This window comes from Manacus candei, unplaced genomic scaffold (genome assembly GCF_025592945.1).
Source record: "Manacus candei isolate 608988 ecotype Guabito, Panama unplaced genomic scaffold, ASM2559294v1 h1tg000028l, whole genome shotgun sequence".
In the NCBI taxonomy this organism is placed as follows: domain Eukaryota; kingdom Metazoa; phylum Chordata; class Aves; order Passeriformes; family Pipridae; genus Manacus; species Manacus candei.
The window spans coordinates 9,435,644-9,456,897 of record NW_026138076.1 but is presented as its reverse complement, the minus strand read 5'-3'; the positions used below and the strand labels follow the sequence as shown (position 1 = coordinate 9,456,897).

General features: G+C 35.1%; 1 protein-coding gene across 11 annotated transcripts in view; it reads left to right on the top strand.

Annotated features, from left to right (window-relative positions):
- Positions 1 to 21,254, top strand: part of FRYL (FRY like transcription coactivator) — a 159,854-nt gene that overhangs the window by 120,674 nt on the left and 17,926 nt on the right. For 8 of the 11 annotated variants that reach the window (XM_051789874.1, XM_051789872.1, XM_051789871.1 and 5 more), the window contains 16 exons: positions 333 to 518; positions 1,840 to 2,044; positions 2,407 to 2,528; positions 3,002 to 3,192; positions 3,896 to 3,990; positions 4,998 to 5,605; positions 6,172 to 6,269; positions 7,241 to 7,411; positions 8,397 to 8,537; positions 10,081 to 10,278; positions 11,510 to 11,671; positions 11,915 to 11,989; positions 12,433 to 12,609; positions 15,224 to 15,427; positions 16,428 to 16,598; positions 19,638 to 19,891. In XM_051789874.1, coding sequence (XP_051645834.1) covers positions 333 to 518; positions 1,840 to 2,044; positions 2,407 to 2,528; positions 3,002 to 3,192; positions 3,896 to 3,990; positions 4,998 to 5,605; positions 6,172 to 6,269; positions 7,241 to 7,411; positions 8,397 to 8,537; positions 10,081 to 10,278; positions 11,510 to 11,671; positions 11,915 to 11,989; positions 12,433 to 12,609; positions 15,224 to 15,427; positions 16,428 to 16,598; positions 19,638 to 19,891 — 3,058 coding nt within the window. The remainder of the gene's footprint in view (positions 1 to 332; positions 519 to 1,839; positions 2,045 to 2,406; positions 2,529 to 3,001; positions 3,193 to 3,895; positions 3,991 to 4,997; positions 5,606 to 6,171; positions 6,270 to 7,240; positions 7,412 to 8,396; positions 8,538 to 10,080; positions 10,279 to 11,509; positions 11,672 to 11,914; positions 11,990 to 12,432; positions 12,610 to 15,223; positions 15,428 to 16,427; positions 16,599 to 19,637; positions 19,892 to 21,254) is intronic. The other 3 variants (XM_051789875.1, XM_051789876.1, XM_051789867.1) reach the window with 1 other exon arrangement.

The window sequence follows — 21,254 nt, the reverse complement described above, 5'->3', positions numbered from 1 at the left end:
TCTCCTTGTAGGCACAGTAAAATTCAATTTTTTTCTTTCTATGTGTAATAATTTTCATACAGAGCACAGATTAAGTTCTTACTTAAAATCACTCTGTACTTTAACCCTGCATGGGATTATCATATATTTTTTGGTCTGATCCCTATACAGTTCATTAAACTGTATGCTCTTGTTTCTATATTGAAGCACTGAAAAAACATTGGTTAGTGAATTATATATCTATTATTTGGTAAAGTATAACAGACCAGTTTGAATACTGCAATTTTTTAAATAATGTAATTCAGTGTGCCCTTTGAATATAATAAAACCTTGCCATTTTCCTTTTGTGTTAGGTTTTGACCACTGTCACCCTGAAGTCTATGAGCATTGTAAACGACTACTTTTACATCTACTGATAGTGATGGGATCTGGCAGTAATGTCCAGTCTGTTGCTTCTGTCCTACTCAGAAACAGAGAGTTCAATGAGTCCAGGGTGCTCACTGTCAAGCAAACTACCCATTTAGATTATACTTTCACAGGTATGCTTTTGATTTATTATGTCTTACTTGTTAAAATGACATGGGAAGTTATCTCTTCTTCCAGGCATTATTAAAAATTCTCTTATTTGTAATATCTTCCTGAGCCCTTGGCATTAAAATATATTTCTTTGGATTTTAATGAAGTCAAAATGAATACAGGTCACATAAGCACTTTGTGCCCAGTCATCAAAGTAGGGAGCACAGTTGAATGATTAAATAGTAGTGGAAACCAAAGGGGGAGCTCTGTGTTTTGGATCTTTAGTACAGCAGTTTTTGTGATGCCCTTGAAATTAAAAAACAAGAAAGTACATTCCTTACTTGTTTATAGCAACTTGAATTTTTTCATTTTTGTCAGCTGTAATTGCATTGTTTATTGGTTACCAGAATACTTTTTTGACATACTACCTTCTAATGTTCACATTAACATTACAATGTTGTAATTATACAGAACACTATATGTTTTCTATGTATCTCTTTATGAAGGGAATGTTTTAATGATGAGAACCTATTGTAGTTTCTAAAGAAATCTAAATAATTCTTTTTTTTTCTGAAATGTAGTATTTCATATTATTTCAGTAGGTGGCAGCATATTGCCACACAATTGTTCATTCTCTTGTTCACATTTGAAGTGGTTTTATTACTAACCAAAAATACTCATCTGATTTGTGAATTTGGGTTTTGTAGCAATGAGGAATTAAAAAGTGTATAGTGGAAGAACTCCTTTATGTGAATGGGTTTGGCAGAACTTCATTGGTGCATCTGTACAGTGATGTATACAAACCATTTCCTTCATAATATTTGCAGTTTTGGGTAAAACTGTCTAGTTGTGACACGATATTTTGCTATTACTAAAACTAAAATGTCTGATAGAAACTACAATAAGGTCAGCATCAAACATTTCCAGCTGGTGATTAAGATAAGGTGTTTAGAGATATGCATGCCTAGCACAAGGCATGGGTCTTAACAAAAAAATTATCTGCTCATTATTAGGAAGTAAGTTTCTATAATTTGTTTAAACTTATTGAGTTGAGATGCCTCAGAAGCTGATGAGCTGTCATATTACTAGTACAAAATCAAACATAATACAGTGGTTTTAAACAGGCAATTCCCTATTAAAAGTCATGTAAGTCAAGTGAAGACTTCTCATATAGCAGACTTGTTGATTTCATTGAAATTACTGCATCCGTTAATTTATTCTCTTTAAATTATTCTCATTACATTTGCTAAGTCAGTGATTTTTTTAGAGGGCTGTTTTTTCTTTTGATATGTTTAATATTAACTGTCAACTTAAAAGCTCATAATTACCTTGTTTTTATTTCAGCAGGTGTTCATGATTTTATACCTGATTACCAGCCCTCCCCAATGACAGACTCAGGGCTTAGTTCAAGTTCTACCTCTTCTAGCATCAGTTTAGGAAATACAAGTGCTGCCATTTCTCAACTGCACACCACAATCCTCAACGAGGTTGACATTTCAGTAGAGCAGGATGAAAAAGTGAAAACTCTAATAGAATTTATTACCTCAAGGTAAGATATCAATTTTCATTTTTGTCATATGTATTTTGTGGAAAAATGGCAAACCCCTTACTATTTAGCATCATACTGTCTAATTCTGTTTCTGTTTTATCACCAGTAAGTGATTTTATGTAATACAGCTCTAACTTTCCATCACTTCCTGAGAATTTTGTCTTAACAACTTGTATATTTGTGTAATATTGGGCAGTTGTCAAACTTCTTTCCTATTCATGTCTGCAGTTCTAGATGGTTTCTTTTACGTGGCAGGTAGTAGATTCTCTTGCAGTTAACCTTAAAGTTCAAATTTAATTTAAGTACTATTAATGACAAAGGCTATGTTTTATGTTCTGTTTACTCTCTTTTTATATTTTTAGGAAAAGAGGCCCACTGTGGAATCATGAAGATGTTTCGGCCAAGAACCCTAGTATAAAGAGTGCTGAACAGTTAACTGTGTTCTTAAAGCATGTGGTATCCATATTTAAACAGTCTAACTCAGGTATGTTGGAAAACAAGTCAGTGCATGATCGAATGTCCAAGTCTGCAAACTAAATAAATATTTTTTTTAATGCATGTAAACATACAGGTTATCTATAAAATCACTGTAAGTAATTGCTTACTGCTTCTAAAAAATATATTTTTTTTATGTGTTGCACATTTCAGGTTCATGTATCTGTTATGACAGATTTAAATCTAATCTTTTAGGAATGAGATAAAATATCTTATTAATTTGTTGTGAACACATAATATTCAAGTCATAAATGCTTTATTCTCTGAAAGTCTTTCAGTGTTAAGTATACAAGTTTATTTTCCTGTAAAGATTTTTGAAAATATTACTGCTTGAGAGAAATATAGAGGATATGAGGGTATTTTAAAGTTAGGAATGACTTTGGCAATTTACTCTTCAGTAAATTCAAGTGGATTTGTTTTTTTATAAAGCAGCATTGCTTGAGTATTTATTTGCTTTTGCAGGAGGATATCAATTGGAACGCCGTCTCAGTGAAGTTGCTTTGCAAACTGCGCTTTCATGCTCCTCTCGACATTATGCTGGGAGGTCCTTTCAGATTTTCAGGGCTCTGAAGCAGCCTCTCACGCCATCTACACTTTCTGATGTTCTCTCCAGACTAGTAGAAACTGTTGGCGATGCTGGAGAAGAAGCTCAGGTACTTGAAATTTTCCCTCCATTTTATTAGAAAGCTAAGTCGGCGTGAAGGGCATGCTTGCATTACTAGTATTTAATGACAGCAAAATATGAAAGCATTATTTTATTCAGTTGCTTTTTATGTTTAAATATTTCAAATGTCAAAACAGTTTTAATCGTGATTCTTTCTGAATTTTCACCTAATTGGCTGAGGAAATGATGAGTTGTGCACATTCTCCTCTACAGCAATAGGAATTTTCAGAGGGTTTAATCATCTCTTTTCTGAAAACACCTTCTCTTTCATTATTGGAGAATACTGAGATCAGCCATATAGAAAATAATTTAGGTTTTCTTTAAGGAAGAACTTCACCTGAAAAAGTGTTAACAATCATTCAACTTAGTGTCCTTGTACATCCAAAGAGTGGATCTGGTCTTCTAATTCTGCAAAATGAGTGTCTAAATGACTCCATCCTTCAGTTCATCTTTAAAAATAATGCAAACCAGAATGAATTTGGTGAATACTTAAAAATAAATGGAAGTTTTTCCTTATCTTGGAGCTGTACTGCTAATTCGAGGCTCATCAGGATTGTGTTCTAATTGAAACATGAAACAATTTAGTTACTGATACTGGTTTTTTTTTTATTTTTATATTATTACTCAGTAGATTTTCTGTGATATTCCTTGTGCATACTGCATAATTTATAATGGCTTGTGGCTTTCCCCAGGGTTTTGTCATAGAGCTGCTTTTGACTTTAGAGTCTGCTATTGATACATTGGCTGAAACCATGAAGCATTACGATCTGCTTTCTGCCCTTTCTCAGTAAGTTCTTTTATTAGTCAAGCTACATTATGCTTATTTATACATTTGAATTACTAAAAATCTGTATTAAAAATGTAATTAAATGTTTTCTTGTTTTCTTTGCAGAATAGTTGTATCCATATAGCGAAATTGCTTGCTCTTGTATGTTTTTATTATTCTGCCCCAAACAAAACTTCTAGATTTCCTGAAAAGGATCTTTGCTACCTTTCCAATTCACCCTCTTGGGTCAAATTTAATTTTACAGAATAGGTATTCAAGGTGCTCCTCATGGCTCAGTTCTTAAATGTGTGGTCAGTTCTTCTGAAGCTTCTCAAAAATACAGGCACTGCAAATACCGGTCTGTCTTAGGCCTCAATTTTTTTGTCCATGTATGAGAAGTGTAATTGAACAGTCTGAGCCATTTGTGTGTCTCATCACAGTTGGGAGTGATTAGCTCAGTGGCTTTTTATCGAACTGAAAAATATCCCTGAATGTACAGACATCTATTCTTTGTATGACTTCCTTGCAAAGTTTTTGAAAATGTTGAAATTTCTTGGAATATATTCAATTTCTCAGTATGAGAACTGGAAGGTGTTGGTTTTCCTAAGTCAGATACTTCAGACAAATATATGGTAATAAGCAAATTCATTCATTTCTCTACTTTTATCGTGTCTATAAGTAAGTTGGGATGCTAGTTCATCACTTACAGGTAATCTTTTACATGCTATAGGCTAATTTTTCTGATTTTGCTGTGATTTTTTTGTATTCTGGGATTGTAACAAATAGATTAGGTAGAAGAGATAGCAGGATGCTAGAGTCTTGTCCTTATGTTGTAAGGATATTTTAATAATAGATACAGAAGTTTTGTGTTTACATATATTATAATACTCCTATGGTGATGAAGCAGAATATTCACTGCATGTGTATGTGATTAGTGTAACGTGTTTTTTCTTTCTTTCTTTTTACTAAACTGTATGTTATTAAAGTATTTCGCATGGAATAATATGTAATATTGATTTTTATTTTAGAACCTCATACCATGATTCTGTAATGGGAAACAAGTATGCAGCTAATAGGAAAAGCACTGGACAGATAAATCTAAGCACAAGTCCCATTAGTAGTGGCAGTTGTTTGGGATACTACAGCAATACAAGGAGTAATTCCTTGAGACTGAATTTAATCAGTGAACGGAGAGGCGACCGGCGACGGAGCAACACGCTGGATATAATGGATGGAAGGATAAATCATGGTGGAAGTTTGGCCAGGACTAGAAGCCTTTCCTCCCTGAGAGAGGGAGGAATGTATGATGTGCAGCCCACTACTGACCCTGTCAACTTGATGGCCACTATATTTTGGATTGCAGCTTCGTTGCTAGAGTCAGACTATGAGTATGAATACCTTTTGGCTCTCAAGCTACTCAACAAGCTTCTTATTCACATGCCTCTGGATAAATCAGAGAGTCGGGAAAAGATAGAAAAGGTGCAGAATAAACTGAAATGGAATAACTTTCCAGGCCTTCAGCAGCTTTTTCTGAAAGGCTTTACTTCAGCATCAACCCAAGAAATGACTGTTCATCTCCTCAGTAAACTCATCACAATCTCCCGGCATGCTTTGGTGGATCCTTCTCAGTTAGCAGGTATCTTTTGCAAATATGTAATAAAAAAACTTTTTTTCATCAAATTAAGTGGAATCAAAATCAGTAGTAATTAGGCATTTGCCTTAAAGAAAGACTTCAGTTAAATGTTTTTTGCAGTTGTCGATATTAACACTGCTGGATAGTGGGAATACATTACAGACCATGATTGTCTGAGAAGAAAGATTTCACGTAAACTTTATGTATTGGCTATTGCTTACAAGTGAGTTTCAAGAGCAGTGTATTATTTTTCATGATCTTGTGCTATCTCAATTAGTACTGTTTACACGTTTTTAGAAACAATGTGTCTAGTTCCTAAAACTATCCAGTTTCATGGTAGTTTTGCTTAATTGGTCCGGTGATGAGTTTATTTTTGTACCTAACACAGACACATCTACATATATGTTCTTCATAGATACACACTTAGATATGTGTATATATAGTTTATATGTTTATGTGAATGTATGTTTCATGCTTTAAGGGTTTTAAATACCGCATAACTCCACATTAAATTAAGTAATATTAAAAATCTTTAGGGCTCATATAACTGTGTTTATGTATGTGTTTAGGATTTCCCCTAAACATCTTGTGCCTGCTTCCTCATCTGATACAACATTTTGATAACCCAACACAGTTTTGTAAAGAAACAGCTGACAGGATAGCAAAGGTATGTAACATGATGCTTGGAAAAGTACCCAGGAGGTTATACCAGTGTTGTTTCTGCTTTGGGTTTTTATTTTTTGGCTCCGTTCATGTAATACTTCTACATGATTCTAATAGTAATACAAATAACTATGAAATGTTATTTTTTAAAGATGTGATCCAACCCTAATTTATATAGCTGGACGTCATACCAACCCCTGAGTTTCTGTTTGCCAATGAAAAAACACATTTAGCTTATCTATAAAATTTAGATTTCAAGAAAAAATTTTCTTATTGATGATATCAGTTACTTTTTCTCACTTGTCCGATTTTTCCATTTGTCATTTAAAATGTAAACATAATCACATTTTAAGCGTTAATTTATTTCCTAATTTACTTATGAGAAGGAAGTGATCCTCACCTTTCGGATTAGTAGATGGAGAAGACTAGGTTTTCTGTTCTTTCTGTTACTTGTACATAGTGATTAACCCTGAAATATTTCTGAACTGTAGTGGCTGTTACAGCAGTACATGGTGCAGACCAGCAGTCGCCAGCCAGGATGGTGTTGCGCTGGCCTGACAATCTGCCTTCTAGGGAAGAGTGTGGAAAGGGGAATAAGAAAGTGCTGTCTGGAATAGGAGATGCCTCTGGCTGCCCAGACTGTCATATGTGAACCCCTAAGCTGTGCACAAGCTATCTCAAAGGAATACATGCCTGATGCAAATCCACACATTACTGATGTCCCCGAAATACTTGTGTTACTAAAGCTAGGGATACTAGTTGAGGTGTGTTTGGTGTGATTAATAGATAAACTTGGAACATGGATGCCACAGTACCAAAATTTAACAGAAACTGTTAGTCATGCTTGTGTGATTAGTTCTATTTCAGTTATTAGAAAATGGAGTGAAATCTGGAAAGAGTGCATAATGACTTGTGAATGCTTGGATTAAAAAAATTATAATTTCTAATATGATTAAATATATTTTTGCTTTTCAGGTTTGTGCTGAGGAAAAGTCACCAACTCTTGCCAATCTGGCTCATATGATGAGTTTATACAGTACACACAGTTACTCCAGAGACTGTTCTAACTGGATTAATGTAGTGTGTAGATATTTGCATGACTCTTTCTCAGATGCCACATTTAACCTCATAACTTACCTTGCAGAGGTAAATTTTTAATAAATGTGTATCTCATGTTGACAATTTCTTGCCATTTCCTTACTTTTTATGATTCTGAATACTGGGGGGAATAAAGTACATCTTCCATAATGGGAAAATAATACTAAAATGTTCTAGGATGGAAAAGGAATGACTACTGCCATTTTGGAGTGCAGTAATTTAAATGTAACTTGCATTGATAATTCCTCTAATCTAATGAAAGAGCTCCTTTTGTGATAGGAGTGTTTGGTAGTAGTAATTTGTGTTCTGTACTACATGAATATACACTGTCTTGGCTTTTGCAAAATATGCTTAATGCACATTTTAAGAGACCTTTTTTAGCCAAGTGCACATTTAAAGATGTCTCTATCACAATCTAAAAAAATAATTGCAAAGTTCAGTTGTAAGTATTGCATAATATATAAAAGATAATTTAAATTACTGAAATCACTGTAGAATTCTGCCAGCTGTTCATACAGGAAAGCTGTTATTACCTTTAAAAAGTACCTTGTGTGAAAAGCTTGTAGAGCTTGTCCTTGAAGTGTATAATTTCAAACTGATGAAGATATTTTTAAAATATGTGTTCATTCTTACGAATGACTTTATATGTACTTCTTTTGTTCATAAAACTGTGTTAACCAACCTTCTTAAAGATGTAGCTGCAATTGTTTTTCCTACAATTTTAAGGTTTTGAATTTGTATGAACACATCTATTAAGTGAGAAGTGTTTTATTGTTAGGTGCTTTAGATCTGTGCTAACAAATATGTCAAAATTCGGTGGGAAAATTAATCAGGACAAAACCCATTGTTCTATTGCATTACTGGTTTTTAATGCTAAAACAAAGGTTTGAAAAACAGGAAGTGGTACATTTCAGTTTCTTGGAGGGGAAAATAAATGTGTGTGAAAGTTAGCTATAGTTTTAATGTTTGCTTTCATTTTTTGTTACCATTAAAAGCCCTAATTAAATTTTGTGTTTTATAAAACTTTTTTTAGCTGTTAGAGAAAGGGTTATCCAGTATGCAACAGTCCTTGCTGCAGATCATTTACAGTCTTCTGAGTCATATTGACCTATCCACAGCACCAGTGAAGCAATTTAATTTGGAAATCATAAAAGTTATTGGTAAATATGTTCAGGTAGGTACTCTGAAGAACTGTAAAAGGCTTTTCTGCTTATTATCAAAGTGGTATCAAAATTACGCTTGAATTTTGGGCAGAATTTATTTCAGATATAAAAATAGTTGTTTGAAGTAGGATTCCATAGGGGTTTTTTTCCTATGTAGTTTATTCACTAGATGCTTGTATTGTCCAGTGTGATTTGCATCATGTGGGACAAGTTATCTAGTTGAATGTACATCTGTTCACAGATACAGGCTACTCCTCATATGCACTTAAAGGAGATGATCCTTCAACTACTAAAATATAAGGAAATGTTTACTGCTAAGCTGCAAAAATGTTTTATTTATGTGTATCTGTTTTAAAAAGAAAGTTTTATGGTTAAATGCATATTTAAACCACTTTCAGTAATACATCTGCGAGGAACGTTAAGGTGCACCTTAACAAAATTGAGTTCATTTTTTGTTAGATAAAGTCCCCAAAAGATGAACCATAGTGTTTTGCCCAAGGTAATTTGAGCCTTTGTACATGGAACACAAATTCACTGAAAATCTGTTTCACAGAAGAAAGTCTAGCATCTTGCTGAAAGATTTTATAAAAATGCCTGGAGCATAAAACCATTTCAGTGCACAACATTCTCTTTTTTTATCCTCTCCTTTTCTTTTTTCTCTGAATTCCATTATTGCCAAATGTATTTCAGTCAAATGGTTTAATCATAATTAACCAGGAAGAGTAGTGGTCCCTGGATGTTTTGTTACTGATGGATATGTGCTTTAGATATTGTGCTCCTGTCAGAGTACATTAGGCAAAATGGAATGATTAGCATTAACTATAGTTTTTATGGCCTGGCAACTGCTTGCTTTACCTCTGACCTTTATCTGAGCTTTCTGTGCAAGCCCCCACTACCATGGAATGTAATCTTAATTAGAAGATGTAAGCTTTCAAAAGAATGGTACTAAAAAATATTCCAGAGAAGTTACCTTAACTCAGGCTCCGCCTCTCATATTCTCATATTTTTTCCCTGGCTTGTTTTAAGCACTCCATTGGTTTGATGGAGTAAATGTTTTCACTTTTGATTTGTGAATGTTTTCACTTTTTTAAGATCTTTTATATTTCCTCATGATTTCAAGCACAAAATAGTTTTGTTTGTTTCAAAATCAGTTCACTCTATCCATAAGGTAAAATAATTAAAGATACCAAGAAGTGGAAGTTTTTAAATACTATCATTTTTATCTCCTGGGGCATGAAATGCAGATACTTCAGGCAGTGGTAAAAACCAGTGTAACTACAGGGACTGAGGGACATGGGACAGAGGCTGGCATCGTGACCTGGAGCTAATGAGCCTGCCTGGCTGGCCCTGACCACCCACATGGGATGGCCTGGTACCTTGCCACTGCTTTCCTGGCACTTCAAGGTCTGAAGCTTCCCACCTGTGCTAGTACCTTTAGCCACGTGTAAAGGATCACAGGTTTTGATTTGAGGATTCTTGCAAAATCCTACTGTACATGAAAGTTGCTGTCTTGGTTGAAGTGATTGTTTTGTGATTTGTGTATGTTCTCTTTAGAGTCCATATTGGAAGGAAGCCCTTAATATTTTGAAGCTGGTAGTGTCTCGATCTGCAAGCCTTGTTGTGCCTAATGATATTCCGAAGTCTTATGGAGGCGACATAGGTTCTCCTGAAATCTCTTTCACGAAAATTTTTAATAATGTCTCGAAGGAGCTACCTGGGAAGACCTTAGATTTTCATTTTGATATATCAGAGGTAATTATTACATTTAAATAACAACACAGTAATGACTTGCTGTTGCAAACTCAGGTGTTATTTTCTGTTAGCCTTCTATGTTTACATGTTGTAAGAGTGGCAGAGGTTGAAATTTTTCATACTCGTAATTAGAGTCATACTGGAAGATGAACTTTGAATTCTTTTATGTTGCGTTTTTGCCTTTTCTCCCTTTTGAATGTCTGGAGAGTTAATTACTAGAAGTCAATAAGATTATTCTCAAGGGTATTTCAGCTATGTCAGAGAGCAAAATAATGCAGATGGCTGCTACTTGCAGCTGAACATTGCAGGCTTTCAACAAATGAAGGGTTGTGCATTCAAGGACTGAGAGGATTAAAACCCAGTACAGTTTTGGCATGACTTTGGAAGGGGGAGGAAATATAGAAGAGAGTAGGATACAAAATACAGGAAACTCAATGTGAGAGGGACACAACTGGAGAAAAACCTCCTGTGGTTAAAAACATCACCCCTTATAAGGGTTCAGTAGAACTGAGAATAATACAGCTGATACTTATTCTGTGTCTGAAAAGGGGAGTGGCCAAGTGACTGCAGTGTAATATAGAGTTGTGAAAATCGTAGAAACTTTAGAAGTGATCAGAAGTAAGAGCTTCTGATTGAAATTGAAACTAACCCCAGATAATGATTGGAGATACAGATGTCTTAGGAGCATTACTGGAATTGGTAAGTAAATTCACTACTGGAAGTTTCAGTGCATGCAGATAACTGAAATACAAGAAAACCGAGAGACAAGATGAATTCCCACAGAGTTCACTGGATAGCATTTGCTGTTGAAAGAGCTGAATTTGATCTTTGGTTTTTCAGAAGTGTGCATGTGTTTGTGATGTTGCTGGTCTGTGAAAACAATTGTTAATGGCAGGGAATGAAGCTATAGAGAAGCTTTGCATATTTTAAACTTGGAACACAGTTGTTTTTAAAGTGTGCTTAAAAATACAGTTTGATCCTCAGCATAAAATGTGCATAATTCAAAAATACACAAGTGGGCAGAATGGCAGCTTGCTGCGTAGGGTACAAATATTCAGCTTTGTATTCCCCAGTGTACTGAGGTTCAGTGGATTAGACATGGGCTTTACAGAATGCTTACAAACAGGACAAGCCCTCCTACATTTTATATAATGCTAAATTCTAAAATCAAGTATGTATTCTTTGCTAATATAGATTTGAACTTTAAGAAAGTGTTTGTTGCCTTTGCTAGACACCAATTATTGGGAATAAGTATGGTGATCAACACAGTGCAGCTGGTAGAAACGGGAAGCCAAAAGTCATTGCTGTCACCCGGAGCACTTCTTCAACTTCTTCAGGCTCCAATTCAAATGCACTAGTTCCTGTCAGCTGGAAGAGACCACAGCTATCTCAGGTACATTGTGTCTCAAACACTTTATACATATATTGGAGACAGTGTTTATGAATGTATTAAAAAAACCTACTGAAGTGTATTGTGTCTTAATAAACCAGTAAATGAATACAGCATAAACTAAAAGCTAATACTGGCAAAAAGAAAAAAATTTTAAGATTCTTTTTAGAGGATGTCAGCATGCACTATGACTAGGTAAAAATGCAAATGTCATGCTTATGTGATTGCCTTTGGTATATTTTTCAGAGAAGGACTAGGGAGAAGCTAATGAATGTACTTTCTCTGTGTGGTCCAGAATCTGGTCTTCCCAAGAATCCTTCAGTAAGTGGTGATGGTGATTTGTTTTGGTTTTTAAACTCGAGCAGTGGAATGCTATTGCATTTTTAAGTATTGGTGAAGTTGTGAACAGCAGGTTTTGACAAACTCTAGTTTCGGTTCAGCAGTTCACAAATCCAATTGAAAAATTAGAGATGGAATCATAAGTAATGAATTACTGTTACTCCTCAAGAAGTCCAGTGGGCATGGTTCTTTATTAACTAGGCTTCAAAACACTATTTAAATTCAACCAAAACTAATGTTGCTGTCTCAGTGACTTTAGGTCAGTCTTCTAGGGAGAGGGCTATATGTTTTGCCCTGGTATTATCAGTATAGTTGTACTCGTGCTGGCTGCCTGTAATGCCATTAAATGGCAGGAAGCAGGATACCTGACTTTAGGAGTTAGAGAAACTGGAAGGTTTTATTTCTATTTTTTATCTTATGTGCAGGTTGTGTTTTCTTCTAATGAAGACTTGGACGTTGGAGATCAACAAACTAGTCTAATTTCAGCAACAGAAGAAGTGATTCAAGAGGAGGAAGTGGCTGTAGAAGACAATACCAGTGAACAACAATTTGGAGTTTTTAAAGACTTTGACTTTTTAGATGTTGAATTGGAAGATGCAGAGGTGAGACCTTGGGGTTTCTTCTGTATATTTCCATTTGAGAACATTTTAAAAATAAGGTTGTGTTGGTGCAATTCTAAGGAATTGGTAGCTCTACTAACTCATCCAATTCAGAAGAATTTATGACATCATTGAGCTTATCTAGATAAAGAAACCTGTGTCACAAACTTTGCAGTGTTAAGTTGTTGCAAATTGTTGGATGGTTTCTGGGGGAAGAGATGAGATTTTTTGGGGGGAGTTAAGTGAAAGAAAGTGCAGAGATATGACAGTAAAAGCCAATTACAGCATGAACACCTGGGTATCATACAGTAGAAAACTTAATTATGGAACAATATGTTAAGAAAATGGCATAATTTTTGTTTCTGATATGTTTCTGGATTTTGAAAACATGACAAGGCTTTCAAAGTGACAAACTGTATGATACACTATCTTATCATATATGACTGACTTGCTCTCTATAATTGCTTGCACTGACTTTTACATTATATCTGGTTTATTGCAGTTCTTACATTTCCTCCATTTCTCCTCCTGTCAAAGAGAGGGGGGAAGTAAAACAAAATTAATTCTCAAGTATTGAGCAATAGTAAGGATTCTGCTAACAATTGTTACTTGCTTCAGACAAGAATTTGCTGAAGCTTAAAAAAGTCAAATGCTTTGTAGTTTCTCGCAGTGGTTTCATTAGTCTATGCAAAATATTGAATTAGAATGGAGACCCTTGCTGGTCATGAGTCCACAAGCTACTAAGAATATCTGCCTGTCTTTTCTTCTCCTGATTTATCTAGCCCTTTTTACAAAATCCTGGGGTTTTTTTCCCCTAATACTTTGGTTTTATCTCACTTTCCTCCTGCTTCCTGTGTATTGCCTCACTGCAGCTAATATTTGTACCTTCTAGGGAAAGTACAGGCTCATTATGGTCTATTGCATAGATGTAACCACACACTACACAGACACAATTTTCTGTATTTAATACAAGTAGTCAAAGCAGTTCAAAATTGATGCTCAGTAGTAGTAAAACATTATTTAAATACTAGATAGAACTTTGCAGGTAGGATGCCAAAAGCTGGAAACTTGCCAAACCAAGTTAACCTTTAACTTCATTTTCTGTGTTATTTTAATAGCAGATCATAATTAAGAAAAAACTGTTTCTTTCTTATTACTTACCTGAATGAAACATGTAGTACTATACTTGGAAAAAATGTAAAAGCACAGATTGTACATATGTAGGTCTTCCATATAAATTGTGCACTTGATATAAGAGCTCTGCCTAGTTTTGCACCAAAAATATAGAATATTCTTTATTGCTAATAATTAAATGTCAACAGTATGAACTGGGGCTTTTCCATTAAAATCTGAGTAATATTCAGGTTAAACTTAAGTGGTTCAGCCTGCAGTAGTAGTACTTTGTTGTAGTTGGAATTCTTTTGCTTTGCCATAACTTTTCATCTTTTTTTTTTGAGCAAAAGAAATCACTAAGAGAGAAAGAGACTACAAAATATTTAGTTTGCTTTACATATTTAATGCATCATAGTGATCTCCTGAGTCACCACAAGATACTTTGTTGGGGCAGTTTTGGAGCCACATTTGGGGCTAGATGTGGTGTTTTAGTAACTGTCTGTAGACTGGTGAACTTCACTGGGTTTTCCATATTACTTAGATGAATTGTTGAAGGTTGACAAAATGTGTGAGAAAATCAAAGATCATTATTGTACTTGAGAATTAAAAGAGCTATGTCTTCAAGTTATGGATTTCACTTAGCATGGTGGTTATTTGAAACCCAGATACCTTAGCTTTAAAATGTGCCAAGAAAATGGATCCAGCTATTGGTGTCCAGGTGCACTTTATAAAACTGACACAAAGTAGCTGGTAAAACAGTTAATGACAACATCCTCCTTTCTACACCGTGTATATAATTAATGTTGGTGGTGCTTTGTCAGTTGGATGTGGTCAGTATAGATTCATGTGTGTTAGTGAAAGAATTCCATCAATGTTGTTGAAACAGTTGCTTTACATGTTACGCTAGAGAAAATGTATCATGAGCATGCTGGTTTTAGTGTTTTGTCATCAGTTTGTTTATTTTTTTAATCAATCTCTCATTAGAAAGAGACATTAAATACTAGCTTTTTGACTAAAGCTTTTTTTCAGAGCTTGAATCAGTCTTTTACTGTTGGCAAATCTTATGTAATAAAACATTTTTCCCTGGTTCTAGAGTATCTTTCAGTGTTTGTCCTCGTTCTTTCTAATTATATGTGTTTTCCTTTTTGCTAACCAGGAGCTGCAGGTAAGTTGCAGCCTGGTGCCCTGGCTTGTTCATCTGTTGTTGTCTGTGATGTGTTTGTTTTTCTAGTCAGATTATAAAATCAATACTGGTATAGTTCTAGATTATATACTGAGTTACTTTCCAAGAAGATATTAAAAAGATTTCTACTTCATTTGCCATATATTTTAATTTATTTATAAACATTTTAAAAGGTATTTAAAATTTTAATAAAATTAAAGGGCTGATTGAAACTCTGTTCATAACGCATTCAGTACTTTTGTTCTCTCTGTTGCATTTGTGTATTAATTTAATTATGTTGAAATTCCTACATACATATGTATGCAAACTTTTTTATTACAGGGTGAAAGCATGGACAACTTCAACTGGGGCGTTCGTAGGCGCTCTCTTGACAGCATTGACAAAGGAGACACACCGTCCCTTCAGGAATGTCAGTACTCCGGTAGCACACCGAGCTTGAACTTGACCAACCAGGAAGATACTGATGAGTCTTCAGAAGAAGAAGCAGCACTGACTGCAAGTCAGATACTGTCTCGTTCACAGATGGTAAGTTATTTTTGGATGTGGCACTTAGTGCCATGGTCTAGTAGTGCCATGGTCTAGTAACCACGGCGGTGTTGGATCAAGGCTTGGACTGGATCATCTCAGAGGTCCTTTCCAACCCGGCTGAGAACTTAAGCTTTCCCTTGCACTTTTAATGGATGAGTGTGGCTCACACTTTCAGACTAAGTGACATAATAAGGAACTAAATTAATGTGGCTAATCTTCTTTTTCATAACATCAGTGAAGGAAAAATGTTATGTTACCACATTGGTGGAACATAACAAATTTATCATTCTAGTATAACATTCATTTTCTTAATGTTTTTACACTTACTATTAATGCTGTCTATACACTTACTTTACACTTACTATTTTTGTTTAAATATAAGCACAAAATTGCATGTGTTATATAGTAAGTTTGTGTCTTTGCGGATTCCTAGCTCAAAAAAACCCCCAAAATGCTAAATAAGGTCAAGAGATTTAAGTGGTCATGTGGAGGTCTAACTTGTGTTTAACCACAGAGATTGGTTAATCGGTTAATTACAGATTTTGAAGCCTGTGTACTTATAAATGAGGAAAATTAAGAATGCTGGCCTCTCAGAAATCTCAATAAATGAATTTATGAGAAAATTGACTTGATGGGGAGCAGCTTGATGGGTATGTTGCTTTTCAGACTTTAGGCAAAGTTTGTGTTAATGTTGCCCCTAATAAAGTGCTCTGCTATTCAGTGGTTTTGGTCTAGCATTTAACCAGTGCCAAGTGCTATAAGAACAAGAAGGGAAATAATTTTCCTTAACGGAAAAACTTCTTTTCAGAGTTAAATGTTACAGAAATGTATGTGATGCTTGTAATTGTTTTAGTGTAAAGTTTTTAAATTCATAATATGTAAATAAATTCAGATAGCTAATGATACTGAAACAGCCTATTTTGAAACTAATGCATTTTTCCCCTGTAATTTATGTTTACTATAAAGAATTTCATGTTTTTTTCCTTTTCTGTCTTAGTTAATCAGTGATTCTGCCATAGATGAAGCAGTATCAGATCATGCTGGTTTATCACTTCAGTCTCAAGATTCCACTAGCAGTGTGGGAACAGAAGAGGTGCTTCAAATCAGAACTGAGACCCCAAGTTTGGAGGCTTCTTCTCTAGATAACTCTAGCAACCAGCTGCCTGAGGTGGGGAGAAATGTGGGCTGGTGCATGGCTGATTTGGGCTCCTTCTAGTTCTAGTAGCAACTTCAGCTTTCTTTTCAACTGAATTTTCATCTGTTACACTGATTAGTTGATTTGCTTTTAATATTTCTAACCTGTTGGCATGTTCTTACGAAATGTTTCCTCAGTACGGAGACTACTTGAATGGACTGAGGGAACTTACCACAGGTTAAAAATATTATTGAAGGCGCTGATCATGATCATTTCATGGTGCAGAATGAAATAGGCTAATATTCAAGATGCTTTTACCTGATATGGTTGAAATCCTTCTTGAGCAACATTTTCTTTCAAATACCTTTTTATTTCCCTTCCCCCCTGCCCCCCCCCTTTTTTTTTTGCTTTCTTTGGGTTAATGTGATTGGTGCTATATGGGAATAAAACCTCAGGCCAGCTGTGTTAGGAGTTGGTTCCATTAAATAATCCTTTAAAAAGGACTACAGATGCTAGTGGTGTACTTTTTCGGAAAGGCCCATGTGGACTCAGACAGTTTTCAAGCTAATGGCGGCCTGCAAATCTGTGAGTACTTCAGTTTATTGTTTTTAAAACTTTGGAATTATTTAAAATTTAAAAAAACACCCTTAATTTAAAACGAAACTCTCACCTGCTACAATTTTTGTAGAATTTGAGGTGGTTTGGTTTAGATGGACTTTCTGTCTCTTCTGTTAAAATTATTTATGCTACTAGCAATCATATTTTTATTTGGATAAGCATTACTAATCCCATCTTTAACAATACATGCAGTTTGATTGAGTTTTCCAGAAAATTAAGCCATTCCTATGTGTATTTGACTAACCAGTGCACTGTTTACACTTGACTCTTCAGCTAACCTGGTGTAAACTGTCTACTGACTAGTTCAAATGACTGGGGTTTCTAAACAAAGGTTGTAGTTTACCTGCTCACTACCTAGAAAAATCACTTACTGATAGACACACCACAGACGCAGCTAATATTTAATGAAGAAAACTGTAAGAACAAAAGATGTATTTGGAGTAGAATAAAGGGAAAGTGGCTGGTTTCCTGTGAAAAAATCCTCACCTTTAAAGGTGCAATATTTTGACTTTCATAAAGTGCTTTTCCCCACATTTTTTCATATTTTCTCATTATGATTACTTATGTGCTTTTTTTATAAAGTGTTTTATTACATTGCAGTTGATAAATTGTCTCAACTGTAGTAGAATACCTGTGCTTAGATTGTCCAACAAATTGTCGCTTCGTAGGCTTGTCTACAACGTGCATTGTTGATCCAATGGAATTTTTGGTGGGCAAGAACACTTAATCTGGATGATTTTTTTCCACATAGGACAGATGTTTTAGTTTAAGATTTCAAAAGCAAGAAGCAGTATATAAGATGGAATTTTATAGGACAAAATTAACCACAATAGAACTTGTCTTCTCCATTATTTGCTTGTGGGACATTCTCAGCTGTAACTCGTTTTTACATTTTCATACTCCTTTCCAAGACTGCCCGTGCCCTTAGGATTCATCATTCTTCTGCAGTTCCCTTTATAAAATCACTATATTTCTATAATCCAGGTGAAAATATTCACACAAATATTAACTAGTAATTTGCGTATTTTCAAAAAGTGTACCCCTCACATGTACATCTACCAGTCATGACCAGTGCAGGTCTGTATCCTGTGTTAACGTCTGTAACAGAAATGGACCATTGGTTCAAGCCAAATTACTTTGCTGTGGTTTTGTAAAAGTGTTCTGCATTCCTGTGTGTCTTAGCTGCTCAGGAGGACAAAATGGCTGTACTGTGCAATAAAATTTGAAATTTAACAAAAGAGGCATTAGAAGTGAAGTCACTAGCTGTGTCAAATGACAGCAGTGTCATGTCAAGGAGTACCACAGTGGAAGTGAGATGGTTAGGATCACTGTGCAAGAAAATTATATCATTCTGTTCAAAGCTGAAATGTCTTTTCTAATACATGTACAGTTATTTATTCTGTCAGAGGATCTGTTTTGATTGATGAAAACCACAAAATGATGTCTCTGCTTAGAGGCTGACCAAAGGTTTGTTGACCAGCTTTGGATATACCAGTAAAGGAAGAGCAGCACTCTAAGAATGAAAATATGTGATAATTTGTGCCTTTAGGAAATAGCAAGTGTTACTTTTATTCCACAGAGAAATCCAATAAAAAGTTTCAGATTAATTCAGCATAAAATAAATAAATCTAAATTCCTCTGTTAAACATAATGATGCTAATGAATATGATAATGCTATTGAAGGAAGAGGGAAGGGAGAAAGGGTCATTCTGATATTACCTACCTGAGTTTAATCATCCTCTCTCTGTAACTGCCAGTGATTGAAAGCCTACATTTAGAGATTCAGGGTTAAACCCTTAAGCTGCCCATATTTGAAGTAATGTAAAAATAATAAAAACAGTGGAATGTCCGTTTTCCATTGTTCATCTATTACACTGTTGATCAGTAGTTATGCTTTAGAAACTTGTTAAAATGGAGAGTGGAAAGGACAAGAAATGTTCTGTACTCGTTGTAGACTCCAAAGGCAAGCACAAGGCAGTCATTTTGATCCTTACCTAGAAAAGTAAAATATGAAAGTCTTGATTGTGTTTGATGTCAGTGTTTGAGGCTGTTTGCTTCTTTTTCTGTCAGTATTCTCTTAGCAGATTTAAATGAGTGTATTTGAGAGGTTGTATTTGCTCTGAATAAGTCACATTCTAAGATATTAATGTTTACCAGTTATAAGCATTACAAGTAGACTGCCTGTCTTTGTTCAAGTAAAACTCTGTGAACAAGGCAAAGAGCTGAACAGTTAAAGTATAAACCCTGAGACATGCTCGGTTGGTGCATGGTGCCAGTAACACCCAGGTCATGGGTTTGAGTCCTGTATGGGCCATTTACTTAAGAATTGGACTTGATGATCCTTCTGGGTTCCTTCCAACTCAGAATATTCTGTGATAAATGGATATTTGCAAACAATTTTTAGAATACATAAGCCCTGACAATAAAATTAATAAAAGTATGTGTGATTCACAGGAAGGCAGTTCAGCAGTAAGGGATGAGCAGGTTAGCACTGCTAGCGAAGACACTGGGTCATATCTGCTACACGAACAGCAAGACTGTCTGGTCTGTCACGAGTCTCTGGAGTTGGAAGAGCCCCCAGAACTGGTAGAGGCAGCAGCTCCTGAGAGCTATTCCGAATCTGTCTGTGAAGAGGATGTCACTCTTGCTTTGAAAGAGCTAGATGAGAGATGTGAAGAAGAAGAAGCTGACTTCTCTGGTTTGTCTAGGTAAGATTAATATTGGTTATAAGTAACAGAAATTACATGTTATCGGTGCACGAATCAAGGAAAGTAGGCTTTCTTATGGTGTGGAGTTTTCCATTTATCTCCATAATACAAGAATATAAAATGATGGTTTGTATATCCAGACTAATTGGTTGATTCGTTTTGCCTCAGTACTTTGCTCAACAGTTGTTTCTGGTACAGGTAAAACAGCTGTGCGGGAAAACAAAAGAATTCTTGAGTAAAAGAAATCTAGCACTTCTCATCATCATCAGTGGTTTAGAAATGCGAAAAGAGATCAGAGGGTGTTTTGGACCATTTTCTTGGCAGGCAGTAGCTGCAAGCAATATAACATGGAAAAGCCCTTGAACTGCTCTGACTTATGGCACCACCCAAAGACAGGGGAAAATGTATTTTTTTTTATTTTTTTTTAGAATCAAAGCTTCTGTAGAAATCGGATCAGTTTGTCTTTGAATTTGCCCAGGGTTTATTTTCATTGTTAAGATTAATCAGTCTCTTGTGTATTTCTAAAACGTTTTAAAGTAAAATAACATTTTTCCATTTTAATATAGAGAGGAAAAGTTAAAATTAGTCCTAGCTGTGAGTTGTGTTTAAAAGGAAACTGTAAGTTCCTTGAAGGTAACAGTCTAAGAAGGAGGGAAAACAAATAAGAAACCCCGAACAAACAAATAAAAACTCCAAACAAAAACTGCAAACCAAAATAAACAGAAAAAAAATCCAAATTGTTCTTAGGCTTGTTCATACTTAAAATTTGTTCAGAAGTTTAGACTCAATAATACAGAGACTTGATTTTATATAGGAACATAGACTTAGCATATATTCTGTCAGAGAGATCACTTTAGGAGCCTTTTACAGAAAAGAACACAACAGGACATTTAAAAGACCAAGTCATTTGCAAAGGTTGAAATTCAATCTTGTGATTCCAGTATGCAACCTGTGGTAATAGGCCTTGTGAGAATTAAAGGCTGGTACCATTTAAGAGCAGTTATTCCCTCATGTGCAATTGGAAAATCTCTTAAGGTTTTAGTTTATTTGCACTAAGCCAGTGAATAAAAAACCCCATGGCTCTAGTTTGAAGAGTGGCATAGGTGATAACACTAGTTAGAAAATATCTGAAAATCTTTGTGAAACTTTGCTTACAGATTAGATTCAAAAGACTTGTGTCTTAGCTTTTGAGCTTTGTGCTACTCAAATGAAGGGATCTAAAAACAGCACCCACACTTCTTGTTCAAGACATGTTTAAGTGTTAAGGTGTACTTAGCGCTGCAGTGAATGAGGCAGCTGTTATAGAGAAATACTGTTTGTGTTGAAAAAAATTATTTTAACAAACTATCTGTGTACTTAGAAT